A 23,929-nucleotide genomic window follows, 5' to 3' on the forward strand; every position below is an offset into this window, starting at 1 on the left:
ATGTTTTATTCAGGACTGAGTCCACACCCACCGGCTCAGAGGAAGACGACGACTGCACAACCTGTGTGTGCTTCAGACATGCCGAGACTGAGTCCACACCCACCGGCTCAGAGAAGCACAGAAGGCATAATGACAGTGAGGGTAAGAAGACTATCATAGTATTGAATGTGTTTTTTTAACCATCATCGGTCATTATTAACATAAGCCTGCGTTCATATGTTGAGCATTGTATTTCTTGGTAACACTTTACAATACGGATGCACTAATATGCACCCGTATGTTAGTGCTTGCAATGGTCATAATGACACATTTAATTAAAAACAAATTATTATTAATAATAATAATAATTAATAATAATAGTGCACCCGTATTTTAAAGTGGCACCGTTTACTTATTCTTATGTATCGTCTACAGGAGCTCATTCGCCAGAACAGAATTATTCCTATTGCTTTCGGCTCTTCCCGGGCCAGAGGTGAGCTAGTCCAGCAATCTGAAACATATCACTTGAGTATGAAGTAAACATAAGTTAATTTCTTCATGAGAACCATATTAACATGTGATGTTTTTATAGGCCTGTATCCACACACACTGGCTCAGAGGAAGACGAAGACTTCAGTTGAATACATGGAAAGGTCAGCACAATAGTACTGTCATGCCAATGTGCACAATTTATGTTTTCCTATTTTTGCATATGTAGATGTTGCATATGCACAGTGAAGATACTGCTTCTGATAACATTATTCATAGCCATCTCTGTTGCTGTAATCCGCTTCAGAAAAGTCTGTGAACCTGAAGAAGAAGAAGAATATTCTGACGAACAGGACAAACTCAAGGAGCAGCAATATCAGGATGAAATGAAAAAGATGTAAGTTTCTTGTGCACAACCATGGGTTTGATTTCTTTGCACTCTCTATCTAATCTGTGAGAAGTCTGGGACCTGAAGACAGCAACAGTGTTTGACCCTCTTTTTTGTGCAGGAAAAAGGAGGTAGACTGCATTACAGAGAAGATAGACCACTTGAGAAAAGAGGAGTTGAAGATGACTAAGCTCATAGAACAGAAGCAAAAGCAACGAAGACAACTAGTGGATAGACCCAAACCTGACAGGATCGCTAGGAAAGTAAGTGCACAACGTGTCCCATCTAAAGCCATCACAGCATCACACACATCCAAATGTAATAAAGACTACGGCTGATCTGTCACATGTGATCTCATCATTCTGCTGTTGTCTCACGAGTAGTTGGCGAAGGATTACTTGGAGATCTTTGGTCATTCCTGCAGCCCTGATTCTCCATCTAGAATTGAGCAAGCTTTAGAAGACATGGCTTTAATTGTGAAGAAAGACGAGGAAGCTTTGACACACTTAAAAATAATACAACAGACTTTGAAAGACAATCAAACGCTGACTGAACCTAACTGAAAAAGCCTATAACCTTTCCAAATTAAAGCTCAGTGTGTTCGCCGCCGTGACACTGTTTAAAAGTGCATATTTCTAGGCGTTGTTTCAAATGCCTCGTCTGAACTGCGCTTCATGCAGAACCCCTCTGCGTGACACGTATGGACACAGAGTGTGTTTGATGCCTGGGACTTCACCATGCGGAAGCTGCACTTGCCAAGAGTGAGGAAGAGAGCAGGTAAAATCATCACAGACTCCACTAACCCTGGACACCTCCTGTTTGAACTGTTACCGTCAAGACGGCGACTCAGATCACTGGCCACTAGAACATCTCGGCACAGGAACAGTTTCTTCCCACAGGCCATTTCCCTCCTGAACAGTTAACACTCCTCCCAAGGCATATGCCTGTAGGTGCAATACTCCCACTGTTTAGTGCAATATCCTACAACTCAGGTGACACTTATATGTAGATTTATTTATTTATAATATTCAAAACACTGTAAATATGTTCATAATCTGTAAATCTGAAAATGTCTATTCTGACTAAACCCAACTGTGATACTTTTATTCTCATATATTTATATTTTTTATTTTTATAATTTGTAGTATTATGTTTTTTGTTGTATTTGTATTTGTATATGTCCACTGGAAGCCTCAGTACCAAAACAAATTCCTTGTGTGTGCAAGCACACTTGGCAATAAAGCTCTTTCTGATTCTGATTCAAGGGCGACTGCTCTTACTGTGTCAATATGCCGCTCTCCACGCTGCGCTCACCGCTAGCGTTCTTCTCAGAGAGTGCGCTCACCGCTAGCGTTCTTCTCAGAGGGCGACCCCACCCCTCGCGCTCCCCCGTTTCCCGCTCCGACGAACTCGTGAAATCGTGGCGCACCCCTTATTCTCCAGCTCAGACTGATCTCATGAAATGGTGTATGTATGACACGCCAATTCCTATTTCCATTTTTGGCGTGCTATCAACACGCATAATCGCTTTTCAGCGTGTTTATCAACGCCTTTGACTTAACGTTATATTACTGTATTATGTATATATAGATATATGACCTACCCCAACCCCGTCCCTAAACCTACCCGTCACTGGGGTTAATACCATTTATGAGTGTTCTCCTACCATCCTAGGAAAAAAAAGATCGCTCCACAGATGTAGAAATAGATTTTGCTTCGTTTCGCTCGGACATTTAACGGCGTACACATACATGCGGAATCACTCGGACATTTAATGGCGTAGACATACACGCAAAAGATTTCGGCATGGACATACACGCGGATAGCTCAAAATGCGTATAGATAACACGCCACTTGACTTGAAAGTGGCGTGTATGTTTACGCAAAGTCATGATGTCATGTTGTCCAGCCCACACCAGACCGCTCTCTCCATTCAACAGCTATTGGCTTCATTCAGAGCGGGCTCTTAGACGCCCCTCAGAACGCTTCAGAGGGTTCTGGGCCTTATGGCCTCAGCATCGTCAGTACTACAACTGGGCCTACTGCATATGTGTCCCCTGCAGCATTGGCTAAAGCCCCGTGTACCGGCCCATGTGTGGCGTTCAGGCCATTTAAGACACAAAGTGAACCACGGCTATATCAGAGCCCTGGCATCCTGACACCTGTCAGGTGTAAGCATGGGTGTGGTTTCAAGGAGTAAGGCGCACCAAGGGGCTTCCGGTCACGAAGCAGAGACTATCATGATTAGGCATGTGCCGGTATCAAATTTTCATGCTGCGATTAATTGATTGAGCTTTTATCACGGTATACGGTATTATCACGATATTTTAATTGCACAAGAGAAACAGACGGATTGGGGGTATCTAAAAAAAACTTGCATCACAATGTGTAATTGTGATTGTCAAAACATTAATTTTATTTTTTAGTGACAACATGTTATAATGTTTACATGGTACAGTTACTGAGGCTACTGTTTGTATTATTGCTTAACACAATTTTCATGATTTCAATTAAATTCTTGGATTTAATTTCAATCTTGATTCAATATTGACTCATTTGGATAAATATTAGGTAGGCTACAGTAGATAGCCTGCATTTAATTTTTTCTCAAGAAAAAATATATCTCACATAATGCTGTAAACATACAGAGAGAAATTAAATATAATGCATACAATATAAATATAATAATAATATAAATATAAAAATGTTATATGCCGTAATTTTCATTATAATAACAATTATATAATGACAAGTAAACATATATTAAAATATGTAATATAGTGCACATATTTAGCAAAATACTCCTCTCTATAGCTATTTTCTTATAGTCAACTAACATTAAATGGCTTTCCTGAGGTAAATGTAACGTTCTGTGACATAATTGTTCCCCTGCAGTGTTATTGACCTCTTTCCGTGGTTGAAAAACACTGATTGATCGAAAGTACGTATACCTTTCGGTGGGTTGTACTGTATCTTTAATAAAAAGTTACAGATGATCTGTTTACTTGAACTGAGGCGCGCAATCTGTCACGTCACATTTACAAGCACCAAAACAGTATTTATTGTCTGAATTTCGTTATAAAACCTGAGAGCTGATATTTTTTTCATATCAAAAGTAACCTGCTCTGTCTAGTCTGTCGGTGTCAGTGTCCTCTTTGCTCCGCGATTTTTCTCTGCGTGAGAAAATGGATGTGTGGCGCGAGACCGTGTGAAAGTGTCAATTGCTTGAGTCTCAAGCTGCTGTATGCGTGAGAGTTGGCAGCCATGCGGGGGATAAATAGTCGGCAGCGTTCCTCCTTCCACCGTGCTTCTTTTCCATGTGAGGATTGTTTACATTAGACTAGAGTGCACACTGCATTCACACAGTGCTTATACATGTGATGTGGGGATTGTTTACATCAAAGTGCGCACGTGTTTTGCGCAGCATATACGCATTGTTTTTTTAAGCGGTTGATGGAAAATAAGCTGATGCGCGTTCTAAAAATCTAAATTCGGATCTATTATTTTTCACGGTATTTCGAAGTCCCCGCGATAACAATATCGTGCATATTCATTACCGCGATTTATCGCATTACCGAACACCGGCTCATGTCTAATCATGATGGATAGTTGACGCTATCTCTTTAGTCTACGCATCTATGGGTCTACGCTGGCCCATAGGCGTCAGGGCTCATACCACGAGAGGCCTCTTCATGGGCTTGGTCCAGTGGTGTACTAATGGAAGAGATTTGTGCGGAGGTTGGCTGGTCCACATTTGTGAGATTCTATAACTAGAGAGTTCTTTCTGTATAAAGGCCTTGGCCCCAGTATGGCTCAAGCCTCCAGGCTCCCTCTGTTGGGCCCGACATTTGTCTGGTCCCCATTGGATTCTGACTTTTAGCTCTATTATTAACCTCTGACTGTTCAGCCCTAGGTGATAGTGTAGGGCGAAGTTGGTAAGCTAATAGCACAGCGTTTCAAAATGGGTTCCCATAAGCGGATAGCTACGCAATATGAGAGAACGTTCTCAAAAGAGAACATATTCGGTTACTAATGTAACCTCGGTTCCCTGAGAGTAAGGGAACGAGTATTGTGTACAGGTCGCTCGTGCCGCTGCAAGCGCTCGTCGACGGCGAAGGCTTCAGCAGGAGAATCAGCGAAGTGGAGAGTTCGATGAAGGAGATTACATCTGATCCCTGTGGTGAAATGGCCTGCTTATACAGCCAGAAGCCACGCCCATTCTGGCGGGTTTCGACGCGTGCGAGGCGTGAAGCACCACGATTTCGCTATAGGTTCGTGCAGTTCCCGCAGCACAGCCAATGAGCGCGCTAGTCAGCTCTGCCCTGCGCTCGCTGTGCAGCTGCACTGCGTTTTAAAATAAGGCTTCAATATTCTCCAGAAAGTGTATAGCTATGCAATACTCGTTTCCTTACTCTCAGAGAACTGAAGTTATGTTAGTAACCGAATACGTTATTTACTTAGTAACTGGCCAGTTGATAATACCTTGAATATCAAAATCGACTGCTGGCGGTAGATCCTTTTCCTTTCCTGTGTCTGGGAAGCATACACACTCTGTCAGTTTAAATACTAAAAACACATCTCTAACCTGGCATACACATAGAACACTATACATTCCTATTATTCAAATCAGTAAAATGATTATTAGGCTGCATAGATTAGGTCAGCCGAAACCGGGAACACTTCCTAAAACACCTGATGTACTCGCTACATGATAAGAAGAATGGCATCTACACTATTGTTAGTCTTTTTATTCCGAGGTTAACTGTAATCCGCCGGATCCGGGCCGTGCCCAGATCAGATGGAGGACCTGCGCCTGGACACGGCCACAACGCATGATGTAGTGTCAGCAGAGGTTGTGTCATCTAGACTCTCCCCTGCGAAGGCCTCAGCAACTCGACAGCCATTGAACAACAAACAAATCAGAAACGCATTCAATTAAATCATCATGCAATACTGTCACAATTATGTTCTGTCTTGTCTGCACCTGTTCTTGTTAGTCACTGATTAGTTAACCTTCATTAACCTGTGTCTATTTCCCTCGTTTACCCAGTGTATTTATTCTCCTGTTCAGTTCAGTCCCTTGTCGGTTATTGTTCGTGTCTATGTGATACACACTGTTGCGTCCTGTTCACTTGCCTGTGTACTTTAAAGCTTTGTTATATTTTTGGAATCAAGTTTCGTCTGTCTGCTTCATCAACCAAAGCGTGACAAATACATAGTTATTTTGATTAGATGATCATCAAGTGTTCAAATATAGAAGTTTAGTGTCAAATGCAAATAAAGTGAGAGTCTATACATGTAATATACATTTATTTATTTTAATTCTCTGGCCTTAGCAGATATTTAAGATGGCCATATTTTATCAAATGTTGTAGAAGTACCTACTTTTGTACTTCCGGTGGCGCAGTTCTGCTGCGACCCAGACTCTTGTCTCACGCTGCAGTTTTTCTTATTTTTTAACATTGTTTTGTGTTTTAAGAGTAATACTGTCGTGTTTTTCAGACGTTTAAAACCGCGGCAGTGTGTATATGTATAGTCGACACAATGATGACCTTGGCAAAACTTCTATTGGTACTTTTTATTGTGGAACTCCTCCGGCAATGCCAAACAAAAGGAAATAATCTGGCTCTGTCACAGCATTATAGTGAACACTATAAAGGTGTTCACTGTCATACACCAGAGTTGAGTTGCGGGAGACCATCCAGCCGACCTCGTCGAGGATATACGACCCTCGGCCCAGAGGAGACGAATTCGGAGGAGAGGAAGGAGAGGAGGTATCCAGCAGCGTCTCTAAAGGAGAGGTAAGTGTCTCTCTTGTCGCTTGTCACTTTTTTTTACTTTTTAATGAATATAGGGATTTTTGCTATTTAAGCATTAAATAAAGGTCTGTGAAATGTAAAATTAATTCAATCATTTTGGAGCAATGGACATTTTTGTACATAATTCATAGTCACTGAATATTTAGCGACTTGCAATGGCCTGAGAGATAGAAGAGAAACTGTATGTGAACTCATCCACAGCCCTCACATTACTAAAATCACCAGTAGAGGGTTAGTAAAACCCATCGACTATAGATCTGGCTTTAGATGCGAGACCTGCCAGTGCTTTCAAACGCCCCCTTTATTTTCCACAGTGAGCAGTTGATGCCTCCTTTTTACCCAGCCAAGAACTCCATTAAAAGAGATTTTTAACGCATGTCTTTTGACACAAAAAAATGTGACCGTTATTGAGAGTGGTGAATTGCGGCTTTTGAAAATATCAATAATCATCTTGCGGGGTCAATGCTGACAGGGGAATTATATGACAAACACCCAATTAGCTTTGTCTCTCTGTGCCATATATGCATCTTTGATTGAGGCATAATCATTATGTCATTATACCTCTAGAGAGCACATGAGTGTTGCAGAAAAGCAATCAAACACCTGCCTCTATGATGTTTTAGATCGTTAGTCATAAAAAAAGGTTCCATTTGTGCCATTAAGTTTGATCGTGAATTAAAAGTGCATCAAGTGTTTCCCTTTCACAATATTATGCCAGATTACTTTCATACCACTGCCATACTGCAGTCTACATGAACCGTACACAGCTTTCACACAAACCAAGGGAATCGATCTCTGACGTCAAACACGCTTTAATGAGAAATCGAGCTCACTCTTCCATATATAAATGCCCTTCCATATATGAACAGAAACTACACCCCCTTGTGGTCCTCCACATTTGAAGATCTTCCTTTCGCGATGGATTATAACCAGTACATGGTGTCGTTTCTGTAAAGTTGGCCATCAACATATAGTCGGTCGGTCTACCGTGAGAACGGCTTTCCTTCCATTTTGGCGAAATTGTTTCATGAATGGAACTAATATTCGCCGTCTGTCCTGAATCTCCCGCGGAAATTGATCGTTAAGTCCGAAGGTAGTTCCTTGCCCTTGCTCTTGACCAGTTCTTTCTGTTTGTAATGTTCAAATTTTGCAATGATGGGACGCGGTTGTTTAGTGTCGGCGTTTTCATTCTTGTTAGATCCGATGCGGTGTACGCGGTGGAAGGTAATATTGTTGACAGTCTCTTTTGGAAATTTGAGAGAAGAATGCATGAAATCTTTGATTGCTTGTTCGGGGTTATCTTGAATTTGTTCTGGTATACCCAAAAATATCAGTAGCTCTTCTAACCCCCCTGGCCTTTACTGTCTTCACACCCGTGAGGTCAAAAGGCTTTATGGTTAAACAACCCCTTTGTCTCCCCCGAATGCACCGAATTCCACAACACGTCTGTTCATTATTCATTTGATTTTAGAAAAATCAGCTGGGTTGTTTTGGTTCATTATCACTATTTTGTTCAAGCTTGCTTTAGCAGGCCGAAAACAGAAAGACAGACAGTACCATCAGGCATGAGAACAGGTCAGGGGTAAAAAAGGTGAGAAGGATGCGGCAGCAAAATATCCAATCCAATCAACTTATATATATATACCCCCCCAAAAAAATAAGTAAAAAAAAGATAAATGTAATGACTGAGTAGGAACGAGTGAGAGTTAATAAGTAATAAAAAGAAAAAATCACTTAATAGATTTGAACTATACTCCACAGTGATGAATTCCCCCCCAAAAAGCTGTAAGCTGCATTGGCATAGCTATAGCAGTGTTTCTCACAGAAGGTTTGGATCACTGTGGTGAGTGGACCTCTGTCCCTCTAGGGGGGTTCGGGGGCATGCTCCCCAGTAAGAAAATGTTGTGCTTTTTAATGTTAAATTCATAAATCTGGTGCAAATTAAGCAAAGAAAAATTCAAAACTCTGTTAGTTACAGTGTCTGTCTACAGTACTACTACATAATAATAGTTGTAATATTAATCCCATGATAGTTATAGCCATATATTGTAAAACAAACGCACTGAAAAATAAAGTAAACTTTCATAATTAGGTTTTTGTACTAATTTCTATACTTGAAAGAGTATATTTCTATACTTCACATTAAAGATGTGATTGGGCAGCCCAGTGTCAATCAAGAAAAGAACTAATGGGCCGCTGATGTACGTGTTTCATGGGGTGTCAGAAAAAAACGAAAAAAGAAAACGCTGACTTTTTTTTTGACCAATGCATTACACACTAATTACGGACTAACCCAGCGCCGCCAATTGAGCAAAACAAAACGAATGGGCCGCCCATATACGAGTTTTATGGGCCGTTAAGACAAAACACAAAACAAAAAAAGTATGAGATGTATCGGCCCAAAAAGCACGTCAGCCCACCGGGAATCTCCCGGTAGTCCCGATGGCATTAGCCTACATGCTTGAACGTCACACAAAACAAAATCCTACCTGTAGCCTTTCACCATCCACTTATTAAGCTGCTGTCGCATCAATTTACGTGCCATCTCCTTTCCCCTCTTTTCTTTTTTAGCCCCGACAGCTTTTTTGCGTTATCCATCTTTTTCGACGACAACTCACTACTCGTTCCTGCTCGCTCAGCGCTCACGGCGCCCGCGATAATATCCCTCCCTCTTCTATGTCAAAATAATGACACTGGCAACATCGCTGTCTGTATCTGACAGGACAGTTAACATTGTAAGCTAACTTACCTCAGGCTTGCTTGGCGACGTGCGGTTCTTTTTTTCGGCAGTGTGTCCAGTTGTCAGACTCGCGGTGTAAAAGACTTTGAAAACAATTCTGCCCTACTCTGACTCTGATTGGCTGTAAGTTTCGGCATTAGGAATAATGATTGTTTTTTTAAAACTGCGAAGAATATGGTATCTATAAGTTAGAGATATAGCGGGTAAATGCTGGCCACGACCACGACCCCCCCCATAAATATTTTCTCATCGGATCTGCACAAATCACGTAGGTGACCCATTTTGGTTTTAAAACGGCGAATTTCGCCGAAAGGTGAGGAGTTTTCATGCCTGTACCATCCCTTCCTCCACTCAAACAGTCTCCCTCTCTCTATACGCGCATAACCTTTTCAACAGTCTCCTAAAACTGTCATTTATACAGAATGTAATATTAATTTAATTAATATAAACATTGATCATTTAACTTTGTTATCCAGACTTTTTTCAAAAGCGGTCTTCATCTTTAGCCACCACCATTTCTAACGACCTTCAGGAGTTAAAACTGTGTTATAGACATATTAGCTCAAAATCAACACTTCTATAATTGTTCTTGCTCATAAGGCAACCAACATCATGTCCCTGATATAAATCAAGAAGTTTTGTTACTGTCTCCTCAACAAATAATGACGATCACCACATGGTCTCAGCTGGCTCTTGAAAGCCAATTCCCATTAGCTCTTTATCTCTCATCTTCTTCTCTTCAGGGTGTTGTCCCCTGGCATAGTTGCAGACACTTGTCACAATGAAAAACAAGTCATACAATGTGTGCGGTTTCTGGTGAGTGGTATAGAGGAACTCATATTTCTGGGTCAGACTGCCGTAACCTCTCACAGCTCATCCCCCTTTCATTGATGCCGTTGGCCTTAAAGGCATCCGCTCGACTCTCATACCCATCTCACATAAACACCTCCTTCTGGAGATGCCCAGTGTCTGCGGTGACCCCCTGCCTTAGGTTGCCCTCTGTTAGGCCAAAGAAGATCTTACCCGTCATTGAGTAATCACCTCGTGCACACTGGTAACCGCTCTTTTCCATCACAGAATCTTTGACTGTTTTCTTCAACATAATCAGTTGTTTCCTGGAGCTTAGGGAAGACCCATTCAAGAGTCACCAGAGCCATTCGGACTGCCTAATAGTGTTAACACAGGGAGACAGGTTAATAAAAGCAGTATTTAATCAATTAAACATCCTCAGCAAAATCGCAATGCTTAGATTATACTCATTGAATTTAGTTATCACAACCGTCTATTCAGTGTACATCTACATCTGTGGCCGGAGCCATCGGCCCTGAATGGTGGAGACTAAAATGAGACAAAGTTGTTACTGGTCCTAAAATAAACTAATCAAAAATGTCACTCCTATCGTTTAAGGTCTGTATTATTTTAAAGACTTCTTTAAAGTCATTCAGTTTTACATTTACAACATTTAAACACATATTGCCCTCTGAATGGCAATGATTTCTTTTAACATCTCCATGTCTATGATTTTCAACTGAAACACTGTGCTTTACTATCAACGGCTTATCACTTATAACACAGGCTCAGATAACAGCTTTTAGCTGACATTGAATGAGAGAGACTCTGAGACATTCAGGACTGGTACACTGCACTCTCATAAACTTCTAACGTCAAACTTTATCCATTATCTTTTAACTCTAGCCCAGCTTAAGCCATCTTTGCCAGGAATTACATGCGTTTTTGAATAAACATAATTCATATATTGCAACTCACATGTGTTGGGAGACATTGCATCAACCGTTACTTATTATCGATCGTCTTTAAAAAGAATTCCTTACAACTTCAATCTTTTGACCTTATTTTTGTCTCTTGTTCTTTCTTAGACGAAAACTTTAATATCGTCATATTAAATACTGATCTACTTTCAAACTCACATTAACACACATCATTTTCCCATTATCACTTTCTTTTACACTCTCTGCAACAGCCTCAACTACAGCATCAGACCCCGTGCCTATAGTTCGATCACTGTAAGCTTGCAACGGCTCCAACTTACTGCACACTCTAGAAGCAGCGTCCCAATCGGGAATGCAAACAGAGCTGATAAGCAGTTCTCTGTATTCTTTTACAGTCCACCAGTGGCGGATTCAATCAAAATAGCCGAATCATAATCTTCATCATTATCATTGGCAGAACATTAATTTTCATAAGCTGCACAGAAATGTTTGTTTTTAAGTTGTTTTTAAGTTGTTTTCATAAAGTTTTTGTTTAACTTTAGTCATACTTGTCCAGGGAAATGATCCCCGACCCAGAATCTTCCTTTATAAAACAGACTGTCTTACTAATTAGGTATTATCATCAACAACACTTATTACAAAACAAGCACATATTTAACATCTGGAAGCCGGGCTGAATAAGCAAGCACTGTTGCTGTACTCCCAGCATAGCTGGACCCTCAGTCACTCCTCAGATATACGAGATACTCCTCGTATACAATCATAAATACCAGGATATATTAGGAGTGTAAATATTAATCGATTCGTATCGATGCATCGAATCGTCGGCTGTATAATCGATGCATATATGCGTCCGCAAGAGTATCGATTAATGTGTTTGTTTTGTCGCCTGTCTATTTACAGCATCCGCTCATATGCGTACAAATGATTGTTATGCATTGGGCTAACGTTAGTTAGTCACCGAACTAAACTGCCAGTGTGAATGCACCCTCAGTCACTTAACTTAGTCGGCGAATTCCAAGCTAGCAGTTACTATAACGTAAACAAACAGGCGCTAACGTGTACAAAAAGCTACTTCAACAGCTTACTTGAAAAGTCTAGGGTGCTTTCACACCAACTCGGAACGGGCACGGTTCGCATGAAAAATCGCTAATTATGTAAACGCTGTCTGTCATGCGGACCCGGGTGCGCACTGGGGTACCAAACCCGAGACTGCCTGGAGGAGGTGCGCTGAGTTCGGTTGCACTCGAACCGTGCCGCGGCTCACGTGAATGTGAAAGCATCACAGACTCGGGTGCGCACTTGTTCAGGAAGTAAGTGACCTGCACATGCTTTTTAGCTGATTATGATGCATTTAGTTAAATAAAACACATGTAAGGGATGATAGTGTTGATAATTTACCTTGGATAAGAGCGAGAGTGAGTCTAGAGTGTATTCGCACACACAGCGCGTGGACTCAGGGCAACAAATTAATGCAAATCCACTGTCTCCTGCGTTTGCAATCAGCAAAAAGCCAAATGCGACACACAGTAAACCGGTGTTGTTCACTCAGCTGTGCATAATAGCACCAAATAAAAATAAAAAAACACAATATATTGACCCGCGTTCTGTTTTCTATCATGCGTCGTGCACGTTTGCGATGACGTAAGATGCACGGAAACGCACCAGGATTCGATAGAATCAAGTTTTGAACTGTATGCAGTAACTGTTATATTTGCAGTGCATTGAGCACATCATACACATTATGTGAATAGAATACTGTTCCTGTATTCTCAATAAAAGGCAAATTATAAACATTTTTGATGATTTATTTGAAACTTAATAGATATCATGTAAAAATATCGATTATCGAATCGTATCGTGGGGAATTCTGAAGTATCGAAAATAATCGAATCGTTGGCTTAAGAAATCGGTATCGAATCGTCATGTAGGCTTCGATTTACAACCCTAGGATATATGCATTCGTTTTTATTTATTTTTATTTAAATCCAGGACAGGACCCCAGCATCTTTGGCATGTCGATTGCCTCGAGTTGCTGGCTGTACGTCTTGCTGTGCGCCGCTTCTGGGCCGTGCACAAGAATCAACACGTACTAGTCCGATCAGACTCATGTACTCTTCAGAGGTATAATGACATAATGATTATGCCTCAATCAAAGATGCATACGGCACAGAGAGACAAAGCTAATTGGGTGTTTGTCATATAATTCCCCTGTCAGCATTGACCCCGTGAGATTATTGACATTTTCAAAAGCCGCAATTCACCACTCTCAATAACAATCACTTTTTTTTTGTCACTTTTATCACTTTTAATGGAGTTCTTGGCTGGGTAAGAAGGAGGCATCAACTGCTCACTGTGGAAAATAAGGGAACATTTGAAAGCACTGGCAGGTCTCGCATCTAAAGCCAGATCTATAGTCGATGGGTTTTACTAACCCTCTACTGGTGATTTTAGTAATGTGAGGGCTGTGGATGAGTTCACATACAGTTTCTCTTCTATCTCTCAGGCCATTGCAAGTCGCTAAATATTCAGTGACTATAAATTATGTAGAAAAATGTCCATTGAAATGTAAAATGAATTCAATCATTTTGGAGCAGAGACCTTTATTTAATGCTTAAATAGCAAAAATACCTATATTCATTAAAAAGTTAAAAAAGTGACAAGCATTTGAAAATGAACAATATGAATAGTACACTAGTGCTCTTTTTCTGACTTTTAGCACTTCTGCGAATTGTTCAAAAACACTGATTCATTCAGGCACAATAAGACTGTTTATAACAAAACGAGTAAATGACTAATTAAATGACAGTAAAGGCAGTTAACCCTCTGAGGTCGGCTATCGCGCCCGCTTTTTTTCTTATCAGTGCAAAAGAGACTCAAAATACTCTGTTGATTTTACATATTTGTTTTATACATTCGATCCTACATATTTGTTTTATACATTCGATCCTGTTAAGTGTCCCTTTTTTGTGTATACTCACAATATAAACAAAGTATTGTGCCTTTAGTCAAATAAAGAAAAATAAACATGATGCTAGTTCTGCCTTCTCTCTGTCAGTGAAGTCCATTCTGAAACGCGTCGAAAAATTAACTTAAATTCCGCGAATACTCGTCATACAGGCACGAGTGTTTTTCCATAATGAAGCTTGAACTCTCTTCTTTTCTATGAATTAATTTATATTAAAAAAAACAAATATTCTCAGTTTATGTAATCCGTATGAAAAGAGAGAGGTGTCAGTAATTTTCTTTCCAGCTCATTATACCTCATTACGCGTTAATGTGCCACGCCCACGGAGAGCGCGCGGTATTCAAACGCAAATGATCTAAGGCAAGCCATGCAGCCATGCAAACATGCCAACGCCCACCAGCTGGATTATAAAACACATCATGTTTAGTAAGTTTCTTACTACCGCTGTGAACACAGCGTATCCCTACGCAGTGAGGAATAATACTATCTAATAACCCCGGAAAATGTACCAGAAGTGCTGGTAGTTTCATTTCGAGGAGCAACGGATCCAGCTGATGTAGTAAGTCATTTATTCTTAAGTGCTTTGTTCTAATCGCGATATTGAATAGTGTCTGTAAACCGCAAAAAGACTGTTTAAATATGAATTGCGTGTCTGTGTGTAGGCTAAATGATGAATGAACGGCACAGGTGCGCGTGCTTTGTTTACAACCGTTATACAGCGCGTGTCTGTGCCGTTCATTCACTCTCGCATCTACATTAATAAACATGTTATTTTCCATGAACACATCCAAACTATATTGCTATAGCCTACTAAGATGAGTAAAAATAGACTGAAATATGTTGAAATAAAATGTATAAGCAACAAACTGCCAATTAACATGTATATGCTAATATATCATACACAATATGTTACAGACTAAATATGAATGTTTAGACAAGATTTTGTGATTAGTTTTGGATAGATTATAAAGTTTTGACTGTAAAAAAAGACTACTGTCACAATAAATAGGTAAGGATGATTTTCAGATCATTTTGAAGCCAAAACTCTAGGCAACAACACCCATTAGTCAAAAGTCTTGTGGACACATATTTAGTATGTTTTGTGGCCTTATTTCAGACAATTTAAGTTTTAGTTTTTTCAATAACCACGCATAAACAATATTCTCTTAAATACAAACATGTACATACGGGGGCGACAGTGGCTCAGTGGTTCATGTAGGTTGTCTACAAACCGAAAGGTTGGTGGTTCTATCCCCGGTTCCACCTGACCAAGTGTCGAGGTGTCCATGAGCAAGACACCTAACCACGGCTGCTCCCGACGAGCTGAGTGGCGCCTTGCATGGCTGACACCGCCGTCGGTGTATGAATGACTGAGTGAATGGGTGAATGAGAGGCAAATATGTAAAGCGCTTTGGTGGCCATTGGGTCTGTGAAAGCGCTATATAAATGCAGTCCATTTACCATTTACCATGTTGCTCACATATTACGGTAGCCCCGTTTGTGCTATATAGAGTGAATTTACACCTTTGCCATTAACATGTTTATAAATAATTGAAAAAAGCACCAATGTCAGAGCATGTCAGAACACCTCCAGGACCCAGAAAACCCCTCAGACCCCAGAGGGTTAAGATGCGTTTTGGTCGATCGGATGACAAGTGGACAAAAGAGACACATACCCGTTTACACCTTCTGCAGGCTGCAACGATTCCCGATTCCAGGGATCTGCATGTGCATATGAACAAAGCTCATTCTCACGTATTTCAGAAGTCAGGTTCCTTAAGCTGTAAAGCTGTTAATATTTTAATAAAGTTTAACTTTAGGCGAGCCGAGGTGAAACTTGTGCAATGATGCTCGTCACTAAAGTGATTTTAACGTGATGCGCTTATACCTCCTATTTTGGGAGACGCATATGAAGTCACCAGAGCCTCGCAGTGCAAAGACAAGTGCCCGAAAAAACAAGTGGCAACACAGTAACGGTGCGCATCTAATAGAGAGTGAAGAGTGATGAAGACCTACAGTCCTCAAGACCCCATGAACACCAGTTTATAACACCAGCCATATAGGCCTACTTGTATTCTAATTTTTTGTGCATATATTCAGACTTCATTGTTAAACATGTTGTCTATCTTCCTACTCTATACATATTTGTTTGTATTAATCTTCTGGTTATAGCCTATCATAATAAATCTGATTATCAGAACTTAATTTGATTGATATCTTTAGTACATTTTCATAACTTGCCTACATTATAACTATGGTGAGCATTTACAGAAAATGAACTGTAATAAATAAAATTAAATCAATTTAAGAAAAATTAGGTATAAGATTTAAAATTATAATAGGAAATTGTTACCGTAAAATATATTTTTACCGTGAAATAAAAAACATATTCCGTGAAATAGATTTTTGGTAATTTCGCCCACCCTGAGGCTGAAAGTGGTTTTTGTGGCTGTTTAACACAGCGTCGAACAGGGCTGACAGTGCGACACATAACTTTATCTATTTACCAGTGTACGTTAGCACGCATGCGATACAGTTTGACAGTTGCATTAAACGGAGCCGCTTTTTAGTTTGAAGTGCGTTTGTCGTTGTGCTTGTTTCTGTGCCACGTTTTGGCGCACTGCTATTTTACTTAGTTTTAGTCTGTTTTGCGAGTGAAACTTGTTTCACGTCTGCACTGAGTCCATATAAGTAGATTCGGACTTGTGGACACCGAATCCTGTTTTTAAACATGCCATCTGGCTGTTCTGCTTGTCTGAGTGAATCAACTGCGTGCAACATGCGTGATTCTCATGGATTTATCCACGTCTGACAGCATGAGGACATGAACTTCATCTCCTTTCAGAACATTTTACTGAGTGAAGCTAACACACACTAAATAATAAGCGTCTTCCTACAACCTGCCAAAATAAAACTCCGGTTAACTACAGTAGTTTCACTTCTTGCCAGGGACAAAAATGTATAAATTGCTAACACCGAAATTTATTAAAAAAAAAAAAAAAACGCACTATATTGACACTTAATGGTGCAACTGGAAAACTATAACATGTATAACAACCTGTCTTATAGTAATTTAAAGGTTACATATATTTTGCGGTTCCAGACAAATTTTATTTGGTGGGAGATGGCCCAAAATGGCTCTTTTGGTCGCAAAGTTTGCCGACCCATGAGCTAGAAGAGTGATCTGAGAAATGCACCAATCAATTAATCAATCAATTAAATCAATCAATCACTTTACCTTTTCATCACAGTTTTAACACAGTCCTCAAGGTTTGCACCCCCAATCCTGACTAACCGAGACACCTGAAAAGATTTAGAAAAATGTCCTTTTTTCACCATCAGAAACACAGAAAAAACAGTATTAGTATTGGCCTGGCATAGTTATACTGACCATCACATTCCTCTTTTCTTCATCGGCCAGTTGCCCTTCCAGATTTTTCAGCTCACGACTGCCGTTCATCTTCTCAAGGTGGAACTGAGACTCTGGGGGCTCACGGTTTTGGCCCACCTCTGACAGCTTTGCCCGAATATCAGACAGAAGATAGAGGACCCGCCTTTGGAATTCTGAAATTCAAATTGGAATGAAAAACAATTGTCCCATTTGCAAAAAATACCACTTTCAGTAAGAATATGAGGTGGTATACTTACTTCCATTATCTAATGGGAATAGCTGTCCGCCTTCTCTGTGCTGGTTCCCCCAACCTGGTCTTTGGGAGCACTCATAAGGAGAGCGGGAGCGCTGATGTGGAACGCTGTCCCGTGGGCGTGAAGAGCTGTGGCGTGGAGTGTGGGACCGCTGGCGTGGAGTGTGGGACCGCTGGCGTGGAGTGTGGGACCGCTGGCGTGGAGTGTGGGACCGCTGACGTGGAGTGTGGGACCGCTGGCGTGGAGTGTGGGACCGCTGGCGTGGAGTGTGGGACCGCTGGCGTGGAGTGTGGGACCGCTGGCGTGGAGTGCTGTGGGTCGGAGATTGGGACCGGTGGTGTGGAGTCTGGGACCGCTGGCTTTGAGTGTGGAACTGCTGGCGTGGAGTGTCGGACCGCTGGCGTGGAGTGTGGCCATCAAGGCTGTTCTGCGGAGTGTGGGACCGCTGGCGTGGAGTGTGGGACCGCTGGCGTGGAGTGTGGGACCGCTGGCGTGGAGTGTGGGACCGCTGGCGTGGAGTGTGGGACCGCTGGCGTGGAGTGCTGTGGGTCGGAGATTGGGACCGGTGGTGTGGAGTCTGGGACCGCTGGCGTGGAGTGTGGAACTGCTGGCGTGGAGTGTGGGACCGCTGGCGTGGAGTGTGGGACCGCTGGCGTGGAGTGTGGGACCGCTGGCGTGGAGTGCTGTGGGTCGGAGATTGGGACCGGTGGTGTGGAGTCTGGGACCGCTGGCGTGGAGTGTGGAACTGCTGGCGTGGGGTGCTGTGTGTCGGAGTGTGGGGCACCTGGCGTGGAGTGTGGGACCGCTGGCGTGGAGTCTGGGACCGCTGGCGTGGAGTGTGGGACCGCTGGCGTGGAGTGTGGGACCGCTGGCGTGGAGTGTGGGACCGCTGGCGTGGAGTGTGGGACCGCTGGCGTGGAGTGTGGGACCGCTGGCGTGGAGTGTGGGACCGCTGGCGTGGAGTGCTGTGGGTCGGAGATTGGGACCGGTGGTGTGGAGTCTGGGACCGCTGGCGTGGAGTGTGGAACTGCTGGCGTGGAGTGTGGGACCGCTGGCGTGGAGTGTGGGACCGCTGGCGTGGAGTCTGGGACCGCTGGCGTGGAGTGTGGGACCGCTGGCGTGGAGTGTGGGACCGCTGGCGTGGAGTGCTGTGGGTCGGAGATTGGGACCGGTGGTGTGGAGTCTGGGACCGCTGGCGTGGAGTGTGGAACTGCTGGCGTGGGGTGCTGTGTGTCGGAGTGTGGGGCACCTGGCGTGGAGTGTGGGACCGCTGGCGTGGAGTCTGGGACCGCTGGCGTGGAGTGTGGGACCGCTGGCGTGGAGTGTGGGACCGCTGGCGTGGAGTGTGGGACCGCTGGCGTGGAGTGTGGGACCGCTGGCGTGGAGTGTGGGACCGCTGGCGTGGAGTGTGGGACCGCTGGCGTGGAGTGTGGGACCGCTGGCGTGGAGTGTGGGACCGCTGGCGTGGAGTGTGGGACCGCTGGCGTGGAGTGCTGTGGGTCGGAGATTGGGACCGGTGGTGTGGAGTCTGGGACCGCTGGCTTTGAGTGTGGAACTGCTGGCGTGGGGTGCTGTGTGTCGGAGTGTGGGGCACCTGGCGTGGAGTGTGGGACCGCTGGCGTGGAGTCTGGGACCGCTGGCGTGGAGTGTGGGACCGCTGGCGTGGAGTGTGGGACCGCTGGCGTGGAGTGTGGGACCGCTGGCGTGGAGTGTGGGACCGCTGGCGTGGAGTGTGGGACCGCTGGCGTGGAGTGTGGGACCGCTGGCGTGGAGTGTGGGACCGCTGGCGTGGAGTGCTGTGGGTCGGAGATTGGGACCGGTGGTGTGGAGTCTGGGACCGCTGGCTTTGAGTGTGGAACTGCTGGCGTGGGGTGCTGTGTGTCGGAGTGTGGGGCACCTGGCATGGAGTGTGGGACCTCTCGCGTGTTCATTTTATATTTAGGCTATTAATGCAGAGAGATTAGTCTAGTTCTAAAACTGTTACACCAATTAGTTTTTTGCTTCTATTTATAAAATAAAATTACCATGCATTTCCAATTTACACTAAGGAACAAATCCAACAGAACGACTTTACATCTGTATAATAATACCAATCGTAATTTCAAAAGCAGTTCTGTAAAAAAAAAAAATTATATATATATATATATAGCATTTGATTCCCTATAGAGTTTTTAAAAACATGGTTTTAAGTAAAGTGCGATTTGCCAGGGGGGACGGGGATTTCCTTCTGGTCTAAACATCCCTGCTTCTGCTGAATTATTTTAATCCCCACACCCCTCCCTCCACAATAATCAATGCTATAGGCTACTTCACCAATAGACCATAAATATATAAAATAAAGATAGCCTATGCAACAGGCACGTTTAAACGACAAACAATAAAACCAAAATCAGCATTTCAGTTGTTCAATAGTTCCAGTGGCCTTAATGCATGCACGGCTTTACAAAATGTCACAAGCGTTTTGAGATTATTTTGAATGAAATATTGAGGTTTATAATTAAGCGTTTTGGCACACCACGCCGAGTGGCCATATGCATTTTTCTAAAATCGGGTTTTATTCTGGCATGTTGAATTAGTGTTCGACAAACGCGGCGGCATGTTCATTTGGATTTATTTTTTTCATAACAGCTAAAATAACTTAATAGGCTACTCTGTGATTTTTTGGTCATATAAGAGTAGAGTAGAGTAGAGTAGCCTACATCGTTCGAAACTGTAAACTTTTATTCATATTAGGCTAATGACAAAAGTTTATCTGTCGTCTCTGTCTCCGGGAACTGCGCGTCACAAATATGAACCGAAAGCCACTTGCCACAGCTCAGTCACGATAAGAAATCGGCTGTTTAAAGCCTTTAAATGTCTAAATATTTAGGCTAATAAAGTTATCTGATTATGTAATCCATCTGAAAACGAGAGGTACCAGTTTAGCCATCATGTAAGCACTTCCCAATGAGAAAATGACAAGGGTGAAAATCTCGCTCTAATCTAATTCTCTAAATGTAGGCTAAATCGCCCTGAATTAAAATGTAAAAACAGATAAATAATGTATTTGTCAAAATGTTGCGATATTGTTTCATTTAAGTTCATAATTATTCTATAAATGTTATTTAGTTTAGCAGCAGTACCACGAAGCACCGTGGTTCGAGATTTATTTGAATAATAATAATAATTTTAAAAAAAAACTTAATTCACAAATTGCATGCACCCTGCTTGTAAGGATCCAACGATCCCTGTAAAATGTAATATTGAGTTGAACATTTTGTTCATGACAACAAATGAGAATTCATGAGAACATGCGTTTGAAGATTATATTTAGTAGCTTAACTCCTTCATTATCAACACTTTAATAGCCCTAATGCTAATGTCTAGAATAGGGATTTGAGTGTGAATTGCGACTTATCTTTGTTTTAAGTCATCTTTGTGGGGGTCTCGCATTACAGTGTTCCATATCACTTCACCAAATTTCAATAACAGAAAGGTTATAATTTAGCCAAGATTAAATAACAGGAAGGTTATAGTGTAGCCTACAAGCCATAATGGCACACTGCGCTTTATCTGCATTTCCGTCAAACTATACTTTTACTATACTGATACTTTTACTGCGGAAGATAGAAAGAATACGAGGAATAAATAAACATTATCACTGGCTTTCTGTAACATTACTGCAAACACGCAGGTGCACGTGAGGTCTCTCACTCTCACCGCGTATCAACGGCTCAAGCAGAGTCGGTTACGCTCTCACAGACGCGCAAGAAAGTAGTCCTACCGTCAAGAGCATTTTAAAGACGATAACCGGACAAATGCTGAAATTAAACAATTGAACAATGTTCTGTGGTGTGGCAACCGTGGTATAAGAGGAATAATTCACTCCTGTCTTTTCAATTATACTTAAAATGCACATTCGATGTGCGTCGTGGCAGCATTACCTCATGTGTGCATTATATGAGTATAATTGAATGGCCTTATAACATGGTCTCTCTGAATACTCTATTCTAATTGGCTGGAAGAAGTGCATCAGCTTCCAGCGAGTCTACATTGACTTGCATAGTAGTTTCCTTTTCTACAATGGAGGTCAATGTAGACTCGCTGTCACCGGAAGCTGTTGATTTGAGTTTGTAAATTTTGAAATATTAATATTTTTGTTCCAAAAACCCACCGATCCACTTCATCCTCATCTGTGTAAGTGGAGAAACAACAGTATAATTACCATACATAGTATCACAACATATATTATCCTCCAGCACCAGAAACTAGGGACCTGTCAAAATGAGCAAGTATTCTGTACCTAAAAATAAACCCTGGGTATATTTTTTTCTTTGATACCCTCTTGACAGGACCACATTCTTCCTCACTGAGCTCTGCAGTACTTGTTTGGTCAAATGCCTCACACACTTCCTGATTATCTGAAGTAAATAGAAAAAAAAAAAGCTTTTAATACCTTGATTGATTTGATTAGTAGAAAAAAAACAATTTCGCTTTTAAAAATGGATGTTAACTCACTTGACTTGAATTTGATTTTCAGCATTGGAAACATTTTCCAGTTACTTGCTGGCGTTCGCTTCTCTTTAGCTGCTTTAGTTACTTTAGCCCCTGGTGGCCAGTGTACCATGTTGTCCTTCACCCAAACCTCTGGGATGACTCCCTGCTCCTCTCCATTTGACTCTTTCCAAACCGCCCTGACCCACATCATGACACCTATACAAAAATCAAAACGAATCAGTAGTAAATGAGAAGTATTTTTATTTACATTTATGCATTTGGCAGACGCTTTTAGCTATTTAATTGCAGTTGTAGCAACTGGGCAGCTTAATCATTCTCTGAAGATGCTGCATGCAAACTATATAAGGGCAGCATTGTCCCCCCCACTCTCAGAACAAGCATACAACCTCCACACCCTCACAAAGATAATGGAAGAGCAGTTAAAAACATTAGTTGATACCAGTGATATACTTACAATTCAGTTACGTTCTATTTCATGCAACATGGGGAACAAAATGAATCCTGTGTCAGCTTCACCAGGGTTGGCTGGCAGACAGACAACTTTACGAATCAACTGCTGTTTGCTGATCAGTCGACGTGTAGTTCTACTGATATCTCTAACACGGATGATGTTGATCAGTTTAGAATCACAAGGATCAGTGAAGAAACTCTCTGTGTTGCATTTGCGTAGCACATCGCAAACCAAGGTGCCTTCTTCATGCATTTCCTTCACAAAGACATAGTCCTTGTTCTGAAGGATGAAACAACAATCTCTTGGCCTTGTGGATATGCGAGTAAAGCTCTCTTTGGTAAAAGGCCTAGATTTTGTAGAATTTTCTAGTTCTGCTAGACGCTTGGCAACTTGGGCTATAGGATTGAGAGATTGTCTGACCATTTTCTTTAGATTCTGCAGGTAGTTCTCAAATGGAAAGCATGAAATCCCATTCAGTGAACAGTTGAAGTGTTCCACATCATCTGGTAAGTGAATTAGTGAATGAACATTGTATGCAGCAAAGGTGTTTCCATATATAGCCTCACACTTCTTTAAATAGTACATGAGTAGCTCTCGGGCATAGTCTAAGTGTTCCTTACGGTCTGCATCATCCGAATTCAACAGGACTGACACCCCAACCATCAAGGAAAGAAAGTGATGTATACAGCATGTGAAACCACTTTTCTTAGAACCACTGGTCCAGTATAAAGGAGAAACTGTCTAAGTTCCGTAGCCTTCCATCGGTCCAATTCCAGTAAAGTCCTAGGTTGCCGTGCAAACTCACTAGGTAGTTCTCCATTCAATGCCTTCAGTTTATCTGAAATGTCACTCCTTTGCTGAAATGACAGTCTGCATCTGTGGGGTCCTCTCTGCATGTAGTGAAGCATTCTCCCAACTACACCCAAACACCATAAGTGCATGTAGTCCAATGCAAATGGCCGAACACATGGAATTCCAGCTAGTGTCAGTGGGGATTTCTCAATTTGATGGTCTTTGTAGGCAAGTCTACTGAAATCTGCTTCAGACCTTGCAACAACACCAGGCGCTGTAGCACCAAGAGCAACTCGTCCCACATAGGTGCCTTTAACTGTGCAGCGCTCACAAGCGAAGTAGCTATTGTGATTCTTTATGCATTTCAGGAATGATCGAGCTGGTGCATCACAAACAAAGGCTTTGACAGTCACTTGCAGTGCTTTCTCTCC

At 42.1% G+C, this 23,929-nt stretch overlaps 1 protein-coding gene and 1 long non-coding RNA gene across 2 annotated transcripts in view; one reads left to right on the forward strand and one right to left on the reverse strand.

The window, feature by feature from the left end:
- LOC143712177 (uncharacterized) overlaps positions 1-1,297 on the forward strand; it is a 1,794-nt gene extending 497 nt beyond the window's left edge. The window contains exons 3-6 of the mRNA XM_077204396.1: positions 572-632; positions 776-865; positions 978-1,119; positions 1,237-1,297. Of these exons, the coding sequence (XP_077060511.1) occupies positions 572-632; positions 776-865; positions 978-1,119; positions 1,237-1,239 (296 nt within the window). The 3' untranslated portion in view covers positions 1,240-1,297. The remainder of the gene's footprint in view (positions 1-571; positions 633-775; positions 866-977; positions 1,120-1,236) is intronic.
- Positions 1,298-22,027: 20,730 nt separating this feature from the next.
- Positions 22,028-23,929, reverse strand: LOC143711991 (uncharacterized). The gene is made up of 3 exons (XR_013194950.1): positions 22,710-23,929; positions 22,256-22,450; positions 22,028-22,158 (listed from the first exon to the last, which is right to left on the reverse strand). It is a non-coding gene; the product is annotated as an uncharacterized LOC143711991 (long non-coding RNA).

Source organism: Siphateles boraxobius, unplaced genomic scaffold (genome assembly GCF_051911475.1).
Source record: "Siphateles boraxobius isolate OS27281-9 unplaced genomic scaffold, OSU_SipBor_1 5, whole genome shotgun sequence".
In the NCBI taxonomy this organism is placed as follows: Eukaryota; Metazoa; Chordata; class Actinopteri; order Cypriniformes; family Leuciscidae; genus Siphateles; species Siphateles boraxobius.